This window comes from Platalea leucorodia (assembly GCF_965183815.1).
Source record: "Platalea leucorodia genome assembly, contig: HAP1_HAP1_SCAFFOLD_301, whole genome shotgun sequence".
NCBI lineage: Eukaryota > Metazoa > Chordata > Aves > Pelecaniformes > Threskiornithidae > Platalea > Platalea leucorodia.
In genome coordinates this window covers 28090-43830 of record NW_028121273.1, presented here as the reverse complement: position 1 = coordinate 43830, position 15741 = coordinate 28090, and the positions used below count along the sequence as shown (strand labels likewise).

The 15741-nt window shown below is 51.1% G+C and overlaps 2 protein-coding genes across 33 annotated transcripts in view; both read left to right on the top strand.

The window, feature by feature from the left end:
* Nucleotides 1-176: 176 nt before the first annotated feature.
* On the top strand, nucleotides 177-12534 carry LOC309604014 (endoplasmic reticulum-Golgi intermediate compartment protein 3-like). 22 transcript variants are annotated; one of them, XR_014230817.1, is made up of 8 exons: nucleotides 177-315; nucleotides 1172-1259; nucleotides 2575-2694; nucleotides 7234-7379; nucleotides 8383-8434; nucleotides 8971-9084; nucleotides 9847-10033; nucleotides 10390-10487. XR_014230817.1 is itself a non-coding variant. In XM_082338889.1 (7 exons), the coding sequence occupies exons 1-6, from the start codon at nucleotides 229-231 to the stop codon at nucleotides 11465-11467; spliced, it is 615 nt and encodes a 204-aa protein (XP_082195015.1). In that variant the 5' UTR covers nucleotides 179-228; the 3' UTR covers nucleotides 11468-11503; nucleotides 11763-11898. The 22 variants fall into 22 exon arrangements, 8 of the variants coding, with proteins under 8 accessions (XP_082195014.1, XP_082195017.1, XP_082195012.1 ...); XR_014230819.1 differs by having other exon boundaries at nucleotides 10393-10486; XR_014230818.1 differs by lacking the exons at nucleotides 8383-8434; nucleotides 8971-9084 and adding an exon at nucleotides 5965-6058 and having other exon boundaries at nucleotides 179-315.
* Nucleotides 12134-15741, top strand: part of LOC309604012 (uncharacterized protein) — a 22087-nt gene continuing 18479 nt past the window's right edge. For 9 of the 11 annotated variants that reach the window (XR_014230812.1, XM_082338883.1, XM_082338877.1 and 6 more), the window contains exons 1-3: nucleotides 13235-13404; nucleotides 14441-14497; nucleotides 15217-15299. Coding sequence is in view for 8 of the 11 variants with exons in the window: in XM_082338883.1 (XP_082195009.1) it covers nucleotides 13306-13404; nucleotides 14441-14497; nucleotides 15217-15299 (239 nt within the window). In the remaining 3 variants the exon portion in view is untranslated. The other 2 variants (XM_082338875.1, XM_082338876.1) reach the window with 2 other exon arrangements.

The window sequence follows — 15741 nt, the reverse complement described above, 5'->3', positions numbered from 1 at the left end:
CAAGCCCCTTCAGCTAACCGCTCTCGGCACAGTCAGCGTCCCTCGGGTGTCCTTCAGAGGCCCGGGGCCGTCGGCAGGGTGGGTCAGCAGAGGGCGCGGCGGCAGCGAGCACCTTCCCGCCCCGGAGCCGACCGGCAGCCCCGGCCCCGCCAGCCGCCTCGGCCGGCTTCCGGGGGCGGTGCGGGCCCGGCCCCGGAAGGCGGGTTTGCTTCCGGGCCGCGCGGCGCCATGGGCTCGCTGTGGCGGCTGAAGCGGTTCGGTGCCTTCCCCGAGACTCTGGAAGACTTTCGGGGCAAGACGTGCGGGGCCGCGCTGGTGAGCGGGCGGGGTGAGGGCGGCCGGGGGCCGGCGGGGGGGCCCGGGCCTCGCCGTGGGGCGGCGGCCGGCCGGGGGGACCTTGCGGGCCGGCGCTCGGCGGCGGGAGGCAGCGGCTCGGGGTGGCGGCGGGCGGGCTGAGGCGAGGCGGGCGGGCGGCCGCGAGCGGCGGGGCTGACGGCGGTTCTCGTCAGCGGGCTGATCGTGGTGCTGCTTTTCTTCTCGGAGCTGCAGTACTACCGCACCAAGGAGGTGAGCGGCGGCGGGGGGGGGGGGGGCCGGCCCCCCGGTGCTGCCTGCTGCCCGCGGTGCCCCGGCGGAGAGGCGGCCCGTGGCGGCCCGCCGTGCCTCCGCACCCGCGCCGAGGCGCCGCCTGCTCCGCCGCCTCCTCCGGGCTCCCCACGCAGCAGCTGCCGCCGCCGCAGCAGCTGTGTTTGGGTTTTTCTCTTTCCCCGAGCTGGTCGTCCTGACGATGGGAGCGGGCTGCCCTCCCCCGAAAGCCGCTTGGCGCAAAGGTTGGCTTGTGGCCTCCTGCAACGCTGTCGCAGGAGAGCGTCTCAAAGTCTCTTCTCGCTGTCTCTGCTGTCTACAAGCAGGCAATCCAAAGAAAAGAAAGCAGGCGCAGGAACCCCCTTCCCCACCCCAAGTTCTAAGATTCCCAAATTATTGTTGGTCTTAAAAGTATCACAAATGGCAAGCATTTAGCTACCATGGAAGGTGTGGGAGGCAGCAGCTCAGGTGTCTGGCAAATCCCACATCTTAAAAATCAGCTCCTGAGCCAGAGCAGTCGAGGGAAAGAGGCCTTTTGGTTTGCTGCCAAGTGAAACAGGACTCTCTGTTTTTCCTCTGTTCCTAGGTTCATCCGGAATTGTACGTTGACAAATCAAGGGGAGATAAACTGAAGATCAATCTAGATGTTATTTCTCCACACACGCCTTGTGCTTGTGAGTCAGACTTCTGAACGCTGGGAATAATTTTCGTACTTGCCGAGGGCCCGAGAGGCTCAGTGTGCCTGGTGCTTCCGCGTGCTGCGCTGCTGCTTGGGCCGCGGACAGGGAGGAACTGCTGATCCCTTGCGGTTATGCGGTGGTTCCAGCCAGGCCCACTGGGCGCTTAAACCAGCGCTTCCAATCGGATCGGGCCGCGTTATTTTTCTAGATTATAAATGAGGCTACAATATAACGCCACTTGCATTTCTGTGTGGTGGTGTACTTTGTCAGAGAGCTCAGTAATACCGAAAAAGCTGGCACAGAGTTCGCTTGGGACTCAAGATTTGACTGTATTGTTGTCGAAAAACTTGAGAGAGTCTCGTTTGGAAGTTACTTGACGAGGCACGACTTTTCCTTGACTTTGGTACTTAAATTCTGACTGTAACGCCAATGCCACGTGGTAACCTTTCTCCAAAATTTTTAAAATCGGAATGCGTGTTAATAATCTGGTTACCTTTTAGCTAAATTGAAAACAAAGTTGCAGGACAAAGCGATGGAAAATTTTGCAAGTCTTGCTGGGTATTACTGCTGTGCACGTTACCCGACTGTCCGCCAATCTTCCCTGCCTCTTGTTCTGTTGTAGTAATTCCTTTGGGTCGTGCATTGGGCTCTAAAGGTAGTGAGTCTGACTTCCTTCTGACCACCCAAGATATTATTGGTCTTTGCCTTCCTCACATTTAAAAGGGCGTGGGAAGGCCAGAGAGGGTGGAAGCCTCTGCTGTTTTGTGCAGAGAAGCTGTCGGTCTTACAAGAGAGCATGTAGCCAGCCAGCCAGTGCATCACGGTGCTTCGATACCAGGCCGAGACCACAGACCTTCTCAATCCTCCTTGTGAAAAGAGATCGCAAGGAAATGTGCTGATGTTGAAGGGGGAAGGGTGAGGGGGTAGAGGGAGGAGACAGCTTTCAGCCGATTTTAAGCTTAACTCGTGAACTCCTGAAAATGGTTATGGGCTTTGAGGGGTTTGGTTTTGTTCTTTTGCCTTGAGTGTATTACCTTTCGGGGTAACGCTTTCTGTGGCAGTTGGAAACAGTCCTTCTTGTACACCAAACCAGACCCTGTATTTGGAAGGGTCATTTAGGGTGCTGCAACGTGCGTTTTATTCCCTGTACGTCATTTGGCCCCAACCGTACCTGCTCTTCCAGTTTGGCCCGCTGGTATCCCCCTCGCTGAAAGATTCTGTGTTTTCACTGGTTGAGTGCTTCCTCAGCCTGCCACAGGCCATAACAAATGTGTGTTTATAGCCCACTTTCCTTGCTCGCTGGTTTCAGATTTGAGCATCGATGCCGTGGATGTAGCAGGAGAGCAGCAGCTGGATGTAGAGCACAATCTGTTTAAACGACGTTTGGATAAAGCTGGCAGTCGTGTGACTCCAGAGGCCGAGAGACACGGTAAGATGCTAGTCTGCCTTTCTTGGGTGCATGCTCTCGTAGTCTTTCCATCCCTGTATGCCTGTTTTGAGATTCACGGGAACAAGTGGCAGCTGAAGAGCATTTAAACACCACAAGCTCTTGAAGAGTTTATAGCACGCCAATCTATTAAACTGGCGGATCAGACAAACTCCTATTAATACTCGCTACTTTTGTGAGGCAGATCTTTGCGTAGTCCCTCTGAAATTACGACAAGGACTCGTGGATGCATTTCAGGCATAAAGCTGCTGAGTTCCTGGTCTTTTGCGACTAGAAATCAAGCAGCTGTTCTAGCAAAGCTTGACTTTGGTTGTGTCTTTAAATGACAGTGGGCTGACAAATGGGACGACCTGGTTAGAGGAAAGAGCGTCTCTCCGGGGAAGGCTCCGGTGACTCGACCCTTAAGCCCAAACTTGCACCTTGCTACGTTTGCTTTGCATATAATGTTAATGCATACCTGATAAACATATTTTAGCTGATTTATTGGTTACCAGTTGTAGTAAGTGGTCCTTGGCTACACAAAACTTCTCCTCTACCGTTTTTACGCGTTCTGACTCATCGTTGTACCTCGATACACAGCAGAAGCGACTCTGTCAAAGTGTCGCAATCCAACGGTAATACCGTCCTGACTTTTCCCTTCCAAAACGTGAGCTGCGTATTACCTTTTCTGGGAGATAGTATAGTTCTGCCTGTCAGCACGAACTAGATTTGTTGATTTGTATCACTCAGATTTAACTTTTCTGTTCTTGAAGTTGAAAGGCTAAACCAAGGCAAGAGCTGAACGATCGGTAGGTGCGAGAGTGTCTCCCGTTGTCACGGGAATGGGGTGATAGCGTTCTTGCTATCGTGTCAGCGAGCAGCCTTTCTGTATTCAGAGGTTGTGGCATTACAAACGTAATGTCCAGGGACAAAACCAGCTTTTCTGTATCTAATTCTCTGTTAACACGTGTAGGCCTCCTGCCTTGCTAGTATTGCCAGTGTCCATTGGGATCAGTCAGTCTGAACCGGTTGCTCTGACTCCTTATATAATCAATGGAGAGGAAGAGAAACTCGTAGGGAGCAAACCGTCTCACCTAGAAGAGGCATTTTAAGAGAGATCAGATGCATTGCAGGGAAGAAGCAATTTCTTCTGCTGTCTGGGAGAAGCACGCGGCTAGTTCGGTTTCCACCACCCGTGTTACAAGTTAGATCAGAAGTATCCGCCCATCTGCATTAAACTCTCTGATTATCAGTTTCTGTTAGTAACACTGACGTTCAGTCGGTTATTTAAATGGCAACTATAGCAGTATTGACCTTAAATTTGGGAAAGCGTACCCAAATTTTATGGAGTAGTATCTGGAGGCTTTTCCTAATCATAGTTACGTTGAAATAGTTCATAGCTTAGTGATTTCTATGGTAGGCTGCATTCTGTGCTTGGATGTCATCTTACTCGTTTCCATTCAGTGACAATAAGCGACTGAATTCTTTATCGGTGGTTCTTATCGTTTCCTTCCTTTTAACATGGACAGAGTTTTCCAGTTTCACCTATCACATCTGCGTGCAAGTCGAGGACCGCATTAACAGCAAGAAACCCTGCATGTAGAGTTTTATGTACTGTGTTTTCTTTACAGTGTCTGAACTGTGTGCGTTACCTCTGGGTGCTGGCTCTGAGACAACAGGCAGCTAGTGGTTATATTTAAAAAGCTGTTACTGGTTGCAGTATCTTGAAAGACTGCATGTAGTGTCCAGGTGTTCTTGTTCAAATGGTGGCAGTCACGGCTTTGACAAAGCATAGCAGTTATTCAGCTGTGTTCTTCCTGACGCTACCTTTTAGTGTAATTACAAGATGAAAAGCCATACCGCTTTTTAAATAGTGACTTCTTAAGCGCAGTTTCAACTATTTTGAATGTTGTAAGCCTTAGAAAGAAAGCCTCGCACAGTTGTTTAATAATGGGTATATTTTCTTAAAAGTTTTTGTTTGCTTGATTGTGACTACCATCAAGTATTTGATTAAGGAAATAAGGTTAATGATTAATTTTCAGTCGTATTTCATTCTTTCTAATTAAAATCTCTTTTTTTCTGTGGCTAATACGAAATACAGGCATCTTTAATACTCACTTCTGTCCACCTGTTATACCTTCCAGTTCCAACAAACAAGGCCCTGATAACGTTTTATCCCCTCAGCGGTGTCTGACGATGTACCTTGTCACCTTCCCCATCATTAGTTATCAAAGGAGCCATCTTTTCAAGGCTTACAGAGGGTAGTGCAGCAGCGCCTAGATAGTGAGCCTTGGAGGGCTTTTGTAACCCAGGGGACTTGGTCCTGTCCTTCAGGATTTGTGAGTTGAAACAGCTTGATTTTTAAGGGGGCCTCTTATTATAAGAGCTAATGGTTTTCAAACTTTTAGACGCAAAATTCCTTGGCTCACTTATTCCTAACTCCAAAATTTGCAGACCTTTGATATTTGTTTTGGTTCTTGACAAAACAAAAGTCCTGTTTGAGTTTTCTGTAGGCTTCTCCTGCCCTTTGGCGGGGTTCAGCTGTCACCAGCTGTCATCTCCTCTGTTACAAGTCTGTTACTCTTCAGCCTTCTGCACATGAGAACATAAAACTCCACGAGTTCGTGCTCCAGCCATACTGCGGCTGCGCATTCAACACACATGCAGCACAGACGTGGGCAGAATTGTTAAGTCACGAAGAAGGTAGAAATGCCTTGGAGATTTCTAGTGGGCAGTGGTTAACGTGTGTGCCTTCTCAGCATTGTCATCCTGGAGGACTGGCTGTCAGTTTTCCAGTCGGGAGACTCCTACTCTGAGCTTGTTTCACAGCAAGAGATAACCATGGTCCCTACGTGTCTTGGGACAGGATTATGCGTTATGCACCGTTGACTGCGGTGGACTGCTATTTAAAATTTTGTTTGTGTCCTGTATCAGTTGCAATTTACTGATTTGTCTACTTTAGAAAATGTTTTAACAAAGCCTTTACGCACGTAACATCTGATCGGTGCTCCAGCAAGGCTTACAGATAGCCAGTTCTTTCTATGGAGGGTGTTCTTGAGATGACAAACACTACTCTGCTTCTTGGTCTTACTTCCACGCCTCAACAGGCTCTGTGCGTGCCATTTCAGGTGGGCTTCGGGTGCAGGATGTGCAGCTTCCGACACAAAATCGCTGCGTTCATGTGTAGAACAGTTACTGTGCATAGAACAAAACAAGAGTACAAGACAGTGTTTCTAGACGTGCCTCATCACTTTGAATCATCTTTTGTCTTAGAGCTGGGGAAAGAAGAAGAAAAAGTGTTTGATCCAAATTCTTTGGATGCCGATCGCTGCGAGAGCTGTTACGGGGCAGAGTCAGAGGACGTTCGGTAACCTTTACACCTTTTTCGTATCTTCGTAGCACTTGGATTAATACAGTTGTGCTGCATGCACATTTTTTCCCAGAATGTCTATGCAGGTCTGGGCAATGAAATCCTCCTGGGCATGTGTTCAGAGAATGATGAGAACTGTTGTGGTTTTGGTATGTCTTTGGAAGCTGCACTCACGATTGTTAAGAACGTGCAGTTAGGTTGTCTAGTTTGTCTACATGCCTGTTTAAGGGCAGTGCAAATTGCACTACCTTTGCAGTCCCACAAAGGTCGTATCTCGGCAAACGGTATCTTTTCCGGGATTATTTGGTGTCCAGGGGGGAGCTGCGTAAATTATTTCACTGTTACGTGAGCTGTCTTGGAATAAAACCTGGCTATGGCCTTGCCTTCTCACTTCTGCTGCAGGCTTTGCATCCTTACAGGAGCAAAGACCAGACACCTATCGCTCACACAAACAACAGGTGTCATTTGGTGTTTCTCTTTCCTCCTACCTGCAAATTCTTGGAGGAATGGATCCGTGGTAGTGCATGGGTTCCGGACTACCCTTTGCTATTACTGTCTCTGTAGTAACTTGGTTTGTCCCATCTGTCAAGCCGCGTCCTTCCCCAGAGCTGTTTCCGTCTTGAGGGATTCATGATTCCAGCCTTCAACTTTTTCTTTGGTCCGGCAAAACGTGGAACCAAGAAAGAAAACTGTTTTTTCTGGTGACCAAGGTGTTCCCCAGAGGTCACAAAGTAATGAAGAAAGTTTGCCATTAAGCCTCCCTCCAGTGTTGACAGTCTTGCCCTTCAGGGAAGAGGAGAGGAGGAATAGAAACGGCCAGATGCTTTGTTCACACCGGGAAGTTCCAAACTGCTCAGAACTGTGGGACACTGATGTCGTTTTTGTAGCAGATTTCTTTGCCAAGGAGTGACTTGGCTGTTTAAATGGACAGGCAAAGCTGTCTTTAGACTCAAGCTCTGCATTAAATCAGCTTGCATCCTCATGCCAAAATCTCAAAAAGTACATCAAGAAGCTCAAGCTGCTCCAGGAGCATTAAGCCTCCTTTCCAAGTCCAGTCCCTGATGTTTGCTTTATTGGTTTGTGGAAGAAAACTCCACCAAGGATTCAAGTCCTGAGCTGGAGCATCTCTTTATAGCGATAAAGATGGTAAGATGGTGCTTGTGCTTTTGCAGGTGCAGGTGGAAGACTGGAGGCTTTTGAAAAAGTGCAACGCCTCCTCCTCCAGCAGGCCAAGTGCCAACAGCAGCAGCAGCTGGGCAAGAGGAGACAGCCAGGCACGCGGAGCAGCTCTGAGCTGTCCGCTCTGGAAGGGAGGCCAGTGAGTAGGAGCTGGGTGGATGCTGGGGGCCACCTCTGCTGTGCGGCAGCTCGTTGGTACCCGGGCCTTGGGAGAGGGTGCTGCCACACGGCTTGCAAGCGGTGCTTGGTTGCTGAGGAGGTGGTGTCTGGCTGGTGTGTGACGTGTCCTCGTATGAGGGTGGCTGTCAGAGACTGAGGCGCAGGTGCTTTCCTTCCTGTGTCTCTCGCACACAAGGCACTACCCCTTTCTGTCACAAAAGTGTGCCTGGGCACTCTCAGTGACCGTTTCTGCATGGACTCGCACATTTAGCACGAGCCTGTGAGCTGCACCAAATGGCTGCGCGGTCCATGGTGCTGGTTTCACGTCTGATTGAAGAACTCTGGTTTTCGTCCAAAGACTTCTGCATCCCAAGATGCAGCGTCCCTGAACCTGACAGTGTCCCCATACCCCAGCCTTCACTGCCTGTGGCATCCTTGTTTCCTGTAAGGGTTGCTTTCTCTGTTCAGTGCTTTCCACGCTCTAAGCTTAAGGCAGATGAGCAAACTTCCTGCTGCTCTTCTGGCCACTTTATGCCTTCTGGTGGTTTGCCCGTCCCCTTTCCCAGGTGAATGTAGGAAGGGTGGTGGGCAGGGCCCGGGATATCTGAGCTGTAACCTCTCCTCAGGGAGCTCCTTCCACTCCTGGGCTTCTCTGGTGTCAGTGCTCTGCTGTTCCTTCAGTTGGCTGCAGCTTTTGAGCTGTCTAAGCTATTTGGGTAGGTGTGTTTTGATACTGAGAGAAGCGGAGGTGTTGGAGGTAAGGGCTTCAGGACCAGTCAAGGTTCAGCAGCATATATTGTAGAAAGTACACTTGTATGCAATTTTGGGGTTTTTTTTCAGGTCAGTAATTTTGTATTGGGTGTTCAGGGGTGGCAAGGTGGTTTAACGGTATGGTTTTGGTTTTGGTTTTTTCCCCAAGTGCTTTGTATTTTCCTGGACTTCCTGACTTTATTGAAGATGGAACCTTGTTTTTTTTTCACCAGTTTTGCTGCATACTGTGCAAGTTGTTGATACCATTCCTTAGCAGGACTGATGGTGAGATAATCTAACAGGGGTTAAGATGCATACATCTTGTCTGCATCCGTATACGGGCTTTCAGCATTTTTCAAGAAAGCAGCAGGGACATAAGGCATAGTGTCTTTCAGGGTATGGAACAGCTCATCACCTTTCCCGATCACCGACAGAGTACCATGTTCTCCCTAGAGCCTTTGCAGCTTGCAGCAGGCCCCTCAGAGATTATAAGCATCAGGACTTCACTTATTTTGTGGGTCTGTAGCAGAGCCCGGAGTCTGTGGGAAGATGGAAGATAGGAGGTGCTCGCACAACACAGGGCACAGCTTGGAAGAGCAGCTCCCAAGGAGCAGCTGACACGGGGAGTACGGTGGTGCAAATACAGGGCAGGAGCTGTCAGGAAGGAGTGGGCTTCCTTCCCTGAAAGCTCAGGAGAAGAGAAAGGGTTTCTAAAGTTTTGGGACCAGGGGATGGTTGGGAAGGGGAGGTGGGTTCATCAGCCTTTCTCAGATGGGTTTTGCAGTTGGATTTGGGTTTCGCTGAGGTCTGTTCTGGTTTAGTCTCTCCACAGGTGACGGGAGGTACGACAAAGGCATGAGAGACGCAGTGTGAACTGTCCGCGTCACAGCGTGCAGGGTCAAATGTCAGACAAGTCCCATCTCGGAAAGCATTAGGTACATTCAGGTATACACTAAAATACACCCCCAGAACTCTGAGGTCTCTGCTCCTCTGTGCCTTTTCCTTCATTCCCCGACTTAATCTTTGCATCCATCCCTCCACCATCTGTCCATATGTCACTATCATTGCTACTTAGAGGCATTGACTAGGCACTTATTTCCAGTGCAGGCTTCTGTCATTGTGTTTCTTCGGATTTCTTGGAGAAGAGGATGCATATTATTTGTGCTCGTAATGCTCTCCAGCTAGGGGTCTTGTCTTCATCATAGTCTCTGGGCACACAGGCCTTTTCTATTATCACAGTTTTGTCTTTCCTTAACTGTCCAATGAGGTTTGCTCTAGTATCACTCACGGCAGTTATGTTCTCTTGTCCTTGTTTACCTATTGTGTTTTTTAGCACCGGTTTCTGTAGTCATAAGGTGTCTGTTTGAGGTCTTTGAGTCACCACGTCTTGCCACCGTGGGTTTTTCCATCAGCCAACAGGCTCCCTAATTTTGTAAGGGGCCTCATAGGTAATCAGGCTCAGGTGTCTCACACTGTTTTCATGAAGGGCCTCTTGTCCTTGTGGCTTCATCCGCTGGGTGGTATCGGTTGCTGCCTGGTGCAGTGTCCTGTCTTTTTGAAGGTTCTGGGTTTTTTCATCTTTTCTTGGTTTTGTTTGAAATTTTTTGAGCGGGGTTCTTTTGTTTATTCTTGCAGGTAAGGTCTGGTCTTCCTTTGACCTCCCAGTCCACATGGCTTTCGTTCCTCTTTTTTGCCAGGTATCCTCACCACTGCATTTCCATGATGGGAGTGGTGGAGAGGGGAGCAGAGCACTCGGAGTTCTGGAGCATCCAGGGAGGCAGTGTTGGGCTTCCTCTCGTCTTTGTGGGGCTGTACCCTGAGGAAGTCCAGTATTTGAGCATAGATTATGTGGGTACACTAATCCCTTTCAGAGTGTGTCAGAGGGTAAGGTTTTTGTTCTGTTTTGTGTGGGAGAAGACAGCGCTCTGACTGTTTTGGGGATGAGATGGGGTACACCTATGCTTTCAGGTCATACGTGATTTGCCAGACACTTTGAACTACTTGTATCTGGTTTTCCAGGTGACTCATGAAAGGGTTTGGGGCACACTGACAGCGGGCACTGTCACCAAAAGGCAAAGCGGAGTTGTAGCAGGAGTCTTCCATTTATGGAGATGGGCTCAGTCATCTCCTGCACAAACTTCTGTTCTGTAGCGATCGGGACAGTAGCATTCTTTAGATTTCTTAAAGAACGAGAGGAGGATGGAGCAGGCTATCAAAGCGTAATCATTTGTTTCCTTTAGCAGTACAGGTGCCCAAGGACTGACCCGCATTTGAGAAATGGCATAAGGACATCTGTGTTGACCATCAGCAGAGGAAGGAGCGTCCTTCAGGTGCCAAGGTGATGAAGCAGAGTCCTTATTTGGTCCATTTGATTTTCATCACCTGGGGGGGGCCTTGGACATGCGAAACGTGGTCAGTACGTTTGAGGCTATGAGGGATATCACAGATAGCACTCGACGGGCATTAGAACTGGGTGCCCAAGTCAGACTGACCTGACAGAACCGTCCCACCACCTGAAGTAGCACATACTTCTGTAGCTAGTTTTTAATAGCTCAGCCTGCATCACCTTCAGCCAATCTCAATTTAGATGGCGGTGCCGATCTCGTCGTCTTCAGCATCTGTCTGCACTCAGGCCTCTTGTAACTCCTATGCAGCTGTGGCTTAAGACTTTTTAGCGCAGCGTTATCTAACAGTAGCATTCTGTGTGCAAGCAGCTTCCAGCAGCCCAGTCTCATATCCCGTTAATGTCAACACTCTCATTTGAGAATGCTGTCCACAGAGAGGTTCTCTGTGCTGCAGTTCATGGAGTCATTTATGAGTGATTTACCCATAAAGGAAAAGCCTGTCATTATGCCAGCCACAGTCACGTGCTACCCATACCTCTTTTGGCATTTGCAGGCATGATTTTTTTCAGCTCTATCTGTTTCCCCTTATATTTGAGTCAGCTGACAGTAACTCTTAACTTTTGTGTTGGTGTGTGGTCTGACCTATTCTTGCAGTTAAAGTAATAGGTCTAGGCTAAGCAAGATGGTCAAGTGAAGTGCGATGGCAAAGGTGAGTGGACAGCACTGGGGGCTGTGGTGGGGGTGAGGTCAGTTGCTTGGGTTTTGTGCTTTTGGGGTCTCTCTGTTGCCAGAGTATGTAGGTCGATGGGATTTTTACTCTGTTTTGCATGGCCAGCTCTCTCTCAGAAAGCAGTATATAACGTCTGTGTGCCTCTCTGCATTTTCCTGACACAGGCCCAGCATTGAAGGCTGCCGTTCCCGAGACATCGGAGACGGACCGACTATACGAGTGGGCACCTCATGCAGCCATTGACCCCAGCGGTGCAGCACGGGAGGCACGCAGAGCAGTGTGAGCCTGCTGGGGGACCGGGCGAATCCAGGATGTGGCTACTGGGGTGGGAGAAAGAGGAGGGACGGGTGTATACTTTTTATGGGTATTGCTGTCTCTCTTTCTTGAGCCTGCTGATGTAACTGACTCAGCATGGCAGATTGGAGCACAAAGCACAGATAGACAAGGTTAGTGGAGTGAAGAAGTCAGCCTGGGGATGGTTTACTGTTTGTTAGAGTATTTGTCAACATGTAGCTGACTTTGTTTTATTTTGCTGCAGATGCACAGCAGGGAGCCGGACACCAAAGGGAGATGGCAAGTGGAGAACCATAGGAAGTTGGTCTGCGCCCAGCGATGGAAGGAATAGTTCTATTGTTGGTGCCTATATGACCTGTTAATGCTGTGTTTTGAAGGCGTGAAACAACTCTTGAAATTGCACGCGTAGCAGGATGTCGACCCCTGGTGAGTGTGAAAGGCAAGGTGCGACACCAAGCCACAGCGGCAGTTATTTTTGAGCTGTCGCATTGTTTGCGAGCAGGTGGCTGCTTCCGGGCACAGCAGTCACTTTGTCTCGTTGGTGTTCTAGGTGCCATGGGAGACGCTGGCCACAACATCCAGTGTTGGACTGGGAGCAGTTAAGCGTTAGACTTGCAGCTGGCTGTCTCCTGCAGCCATCATCTTTGTCTGGCAGTATTGTCAGACTTTTGGAAATGGCATAGACCAGACTTCAAAGCTGGAAGGTATAAAACATCAGCTTACCCAAAAAGCCTTTGAAGCAGATCAAGCAGTAGCTGGACTGCCGAGTCTTTTGTGCTTCCCGGTGGGATACAGGAGATGCTCGCACCGTGATGGAGGAGGAAGGATGAGCACTCTCACTACGGAACCAATTCTGTCTTTTTGGTTTTTGTGTTTTTTTTTTTTGTCTTCTCCTAAGTGCACAAGTTAAGTGTTACAGGTTGTAAGTTATGAAACCTCATGACCTGAGTGGTGAATAAGTGAATTCATGTAATAGACTAGTCTGGGCAAAGGGGACCGAGCCCTGTTTGTCATGTTTGTTTGTTGTATTTCTTCATGAGCTCATGAAATAAAGCTCAATTCACAGAGTACGTTGTCCTGTAAATTTGAAGTTTTCTCTCCCGTACCATTTTTTCTCTAACTGCTTGCAGTCTGTCCCATTCGTGCTGCAAACCAGGGAGAAAAAGTCAATAATGCCATCTCTCTCTGTTTGGTTTTCGTACTAGATTGGGAACTCTGGCTCCAGTGGCAGTCAAGTTTGAGCTTTTAGTAGAAAGCTCTAGCTGTTCAGTTGGCTTCCCTGTGCAACGGACCTTCTCTGCTGTCACTGCGGTCCTACCCGTCTTGCCCCAGCGTCCCCATACCCCCCCCAGCCGACACTCTGGGGTCGGGGCCTGTTTCCTCGCGCTCCTTCTCTCCCGGATTCCCCAGGGAGCGCCTTTTGCCCCCAACGTTCTCCGGGGCCGTTAACGGTCTCGGAGCAGAACTCGCTGGAGCAAGCGCTGCCAGGAGGGCCTCTCCCCCGCGGCAGCACCGCAGCCCGGCGCGGCCCCGTCAGCGAGGAGCGAAAAGGGAAGCGCTGCCACAGAGCGGACCCGAGCGAGCCCGGCTCCCCCTCCCCGCGGCCCGGCTCCCGGTCGCGCCCGGCGGGCAGGGTAAGCTGCTCCGCCCGCCCCGGCAGGCGCCAGGCCGCGGCCCGGGGCCGCCTGAGCGCGGTCCGCCGGGGCAGGCCGCGGAGCAGCCCCCGCTCCGGGGCCTGTCAGGCGGCGGAGCCCCGCGGGCGGCGGGCCCGGCTGGCGAGCGGGGGCATGGCGGCGCGGAGCCAGGCCTCCCTGCAGCGCCGGCTGCAGAGCTCGCAGGAGGCGCAGCACCGCCAAGCGGTGCTGGTGCGGAAGCTGCAGGCGAAGGTGAGGAGCGGGGGCGCCTGCCCGGGGGGAGGCGCCCGGGGACGGGCCGCAGTGGCGGTGTCGGGGTGCCGCGGCCGTTGGCGCCGCGCCGAGAGGGGACTCGGCGGCAGAGAGCTCGGGGGGCGAACGCGCGGCCCCAGCGGGGCCCTCCCCGGCGCTGCCGCGGGCGGGACGGCGCCGAGCCCGGAGGCCGGGCCAGGCTCCGGGAGCCGCCCTGCTCCGCCCGGCCCGCCCAGGCGTGCTGGGCGCCTCGCTCTGCCGCTGCCAGCCTCCCGAGCCTCTCGTTAGGTCTTTTCCGTAGTCAAAGAACGATGCCTGGCTTGCAAACGCCCTTGCTTGGCCGCGGGAGCAAGGGGCTGTCCCAGAGGCAGGAGTCGCGGCGGCGGGGGCGGTTTTGGGCGGCCCCGGGCAGAGGCAGCGCTGGCCCGGTTCGCCCGGGGCGCAGGAGCGCTGGCAGCGAGGAGGGTGCCAGAGCTGGGCGGAGGGTCGGGGCAGGCCGTGCCGGGCCCGGCCCAGCGCCTGGCGGTGGTCACGGCGCTGCTGTGCGGTCGTCCTGCTTTTCTGGCCCGTGCTTTGGTTTCTGCAGCTGAACAGAAATCCATATTCTGCAGTGGCTGGGCAGGGCTGTGGTCAGAACTAACTTTACTTGCGAAATATTGAAAAGCCGTTTTGAAAACTCCTTTCTCTAACTTCAAGGACCGACTGGACTTTTAGCCCATTGGCAATACTGATCTGGGGGTACATAGTGGCCATAGGCCAGGCATGGCTGGCTAAGTCTGTCTCATCCTTCTGCTTGCCGTCGCTATCTGAGGATGAGCAGATAGCGCTACGTGTAAAAGCAACCCTGTCTCAATTTCTTTAGTATTAGATAAAAGTGCAGCTTCCCTGTATCATAACACCTTCTTGTTGACTGCATCAGCAGCACTGTGAAATGCACTGTGCTTGGGCTGTGAAGACTTGGAGAAAAGCTAATGCAGGAGGAGCCAAGTCTGTTACAAGCTGCATTTGCTCATCTGCATTCTACGTATCCATCTAGGTAGTGCAGTACCGGACTTGGTGTCGAGAGTTGGAGCAGCACGTGGAAGCAGGAGGGGTGAGTGTGCAGGTTGCTAACTCAAGATAGCGTACGTAGCGTTCGTTAACGCAGACAAAAAGCTCCCCAAAGCAATGGCAGAGGAAACCAAGATTTTGCCAGCTGAGGATTTAAAGAAGCACTGTAAGTTTGCCCATCAGTGTTTTGTCCAGTTGCTGTTCTTAGAGCAGCCAGTAGTCCCAGAAATGCCAGTCCAGAAGACCCTATCAAGAAGGATTTTAATTTTGTGAAGGAGTGCTTTATTACTTGCTGGAGTAACATTTGTCCTAGGTCTCAGGAGAGGGCTATACTGCCTGTTACGTTCTATGGCTGTCTCTGAAAAAGAATCAGTTGAAAGAGCGTTTTGGAAGGCAAGAATGCTGGCGTTCAATGTACAGCGCTGGCTCTGTGCTTTTCTTTCTGCTTCACGGCTAACGTAAACCGAGGAGATGAAGGGTAGGAGAGAAGGAGGGTATTCCCAGGCTTCAAGTCTAAGTGAGCACTCACGGTCACGAGCTGAGGATACCCAGCTGTGAGAGTGCAACAGTGGGAGACTGAGGAGAGCTACTCACATTGAGTAACACCCTTCCCCTCCCTTCCTCCCCGTAGTCACGACACTGCTATGCCTGGAAGAAGCCACGAGCTCCTGAGCTACCAAAGAAACAGAGGGGAAAGCGATTGACGCTAACAGCAGTGAAAGGAACACAAGAATTTGACTAAACATTTCCTTTCTTCTTAAGGGATCCCTTCCAGGCAGGTGGGAAGCCACAGACGACCGCCGCCTGAAGAAAGCACTGCTTCAGTTGGAAGAGGAGCATCAAAGGTAAAATGGCTCTGTTTTGAGTGGGAGGTTGTTCCGGGTGACCTCCAAAGGTTGCTTTCCAGCTTAAATTATTCTATGATTCTGTAGGTGAGCTCCTCAGCAGAGCCCCATTTTAGGTTGAGAATCAAACCCTGGCAGCCTGAACATTTCATGGCACAGGAGCTTTCCTGTTTGGTTTTACCTGAGTAGCATATCCTGTGCGTGTATCCGAGTCCTCCAGTAGAGCACTTGGCACCACAGGCATCTTCTGCCACATTTCTTTCTCTGCTTTTCTTTCTTCCTCTGCCCAAGAGATAAATTGTGTGTGGTGTAAAAGTCATCTGTGTGGTGTGTTATGCATGTTGCAAGCTAAGGTGGGAGAAGCACAGCTCCCGTTTTGATCCGGAAGCTGAGTTTTGTGCTTGTTCACAGGGCAGCAGTTCTTGAAATTTTGTTCATGAAA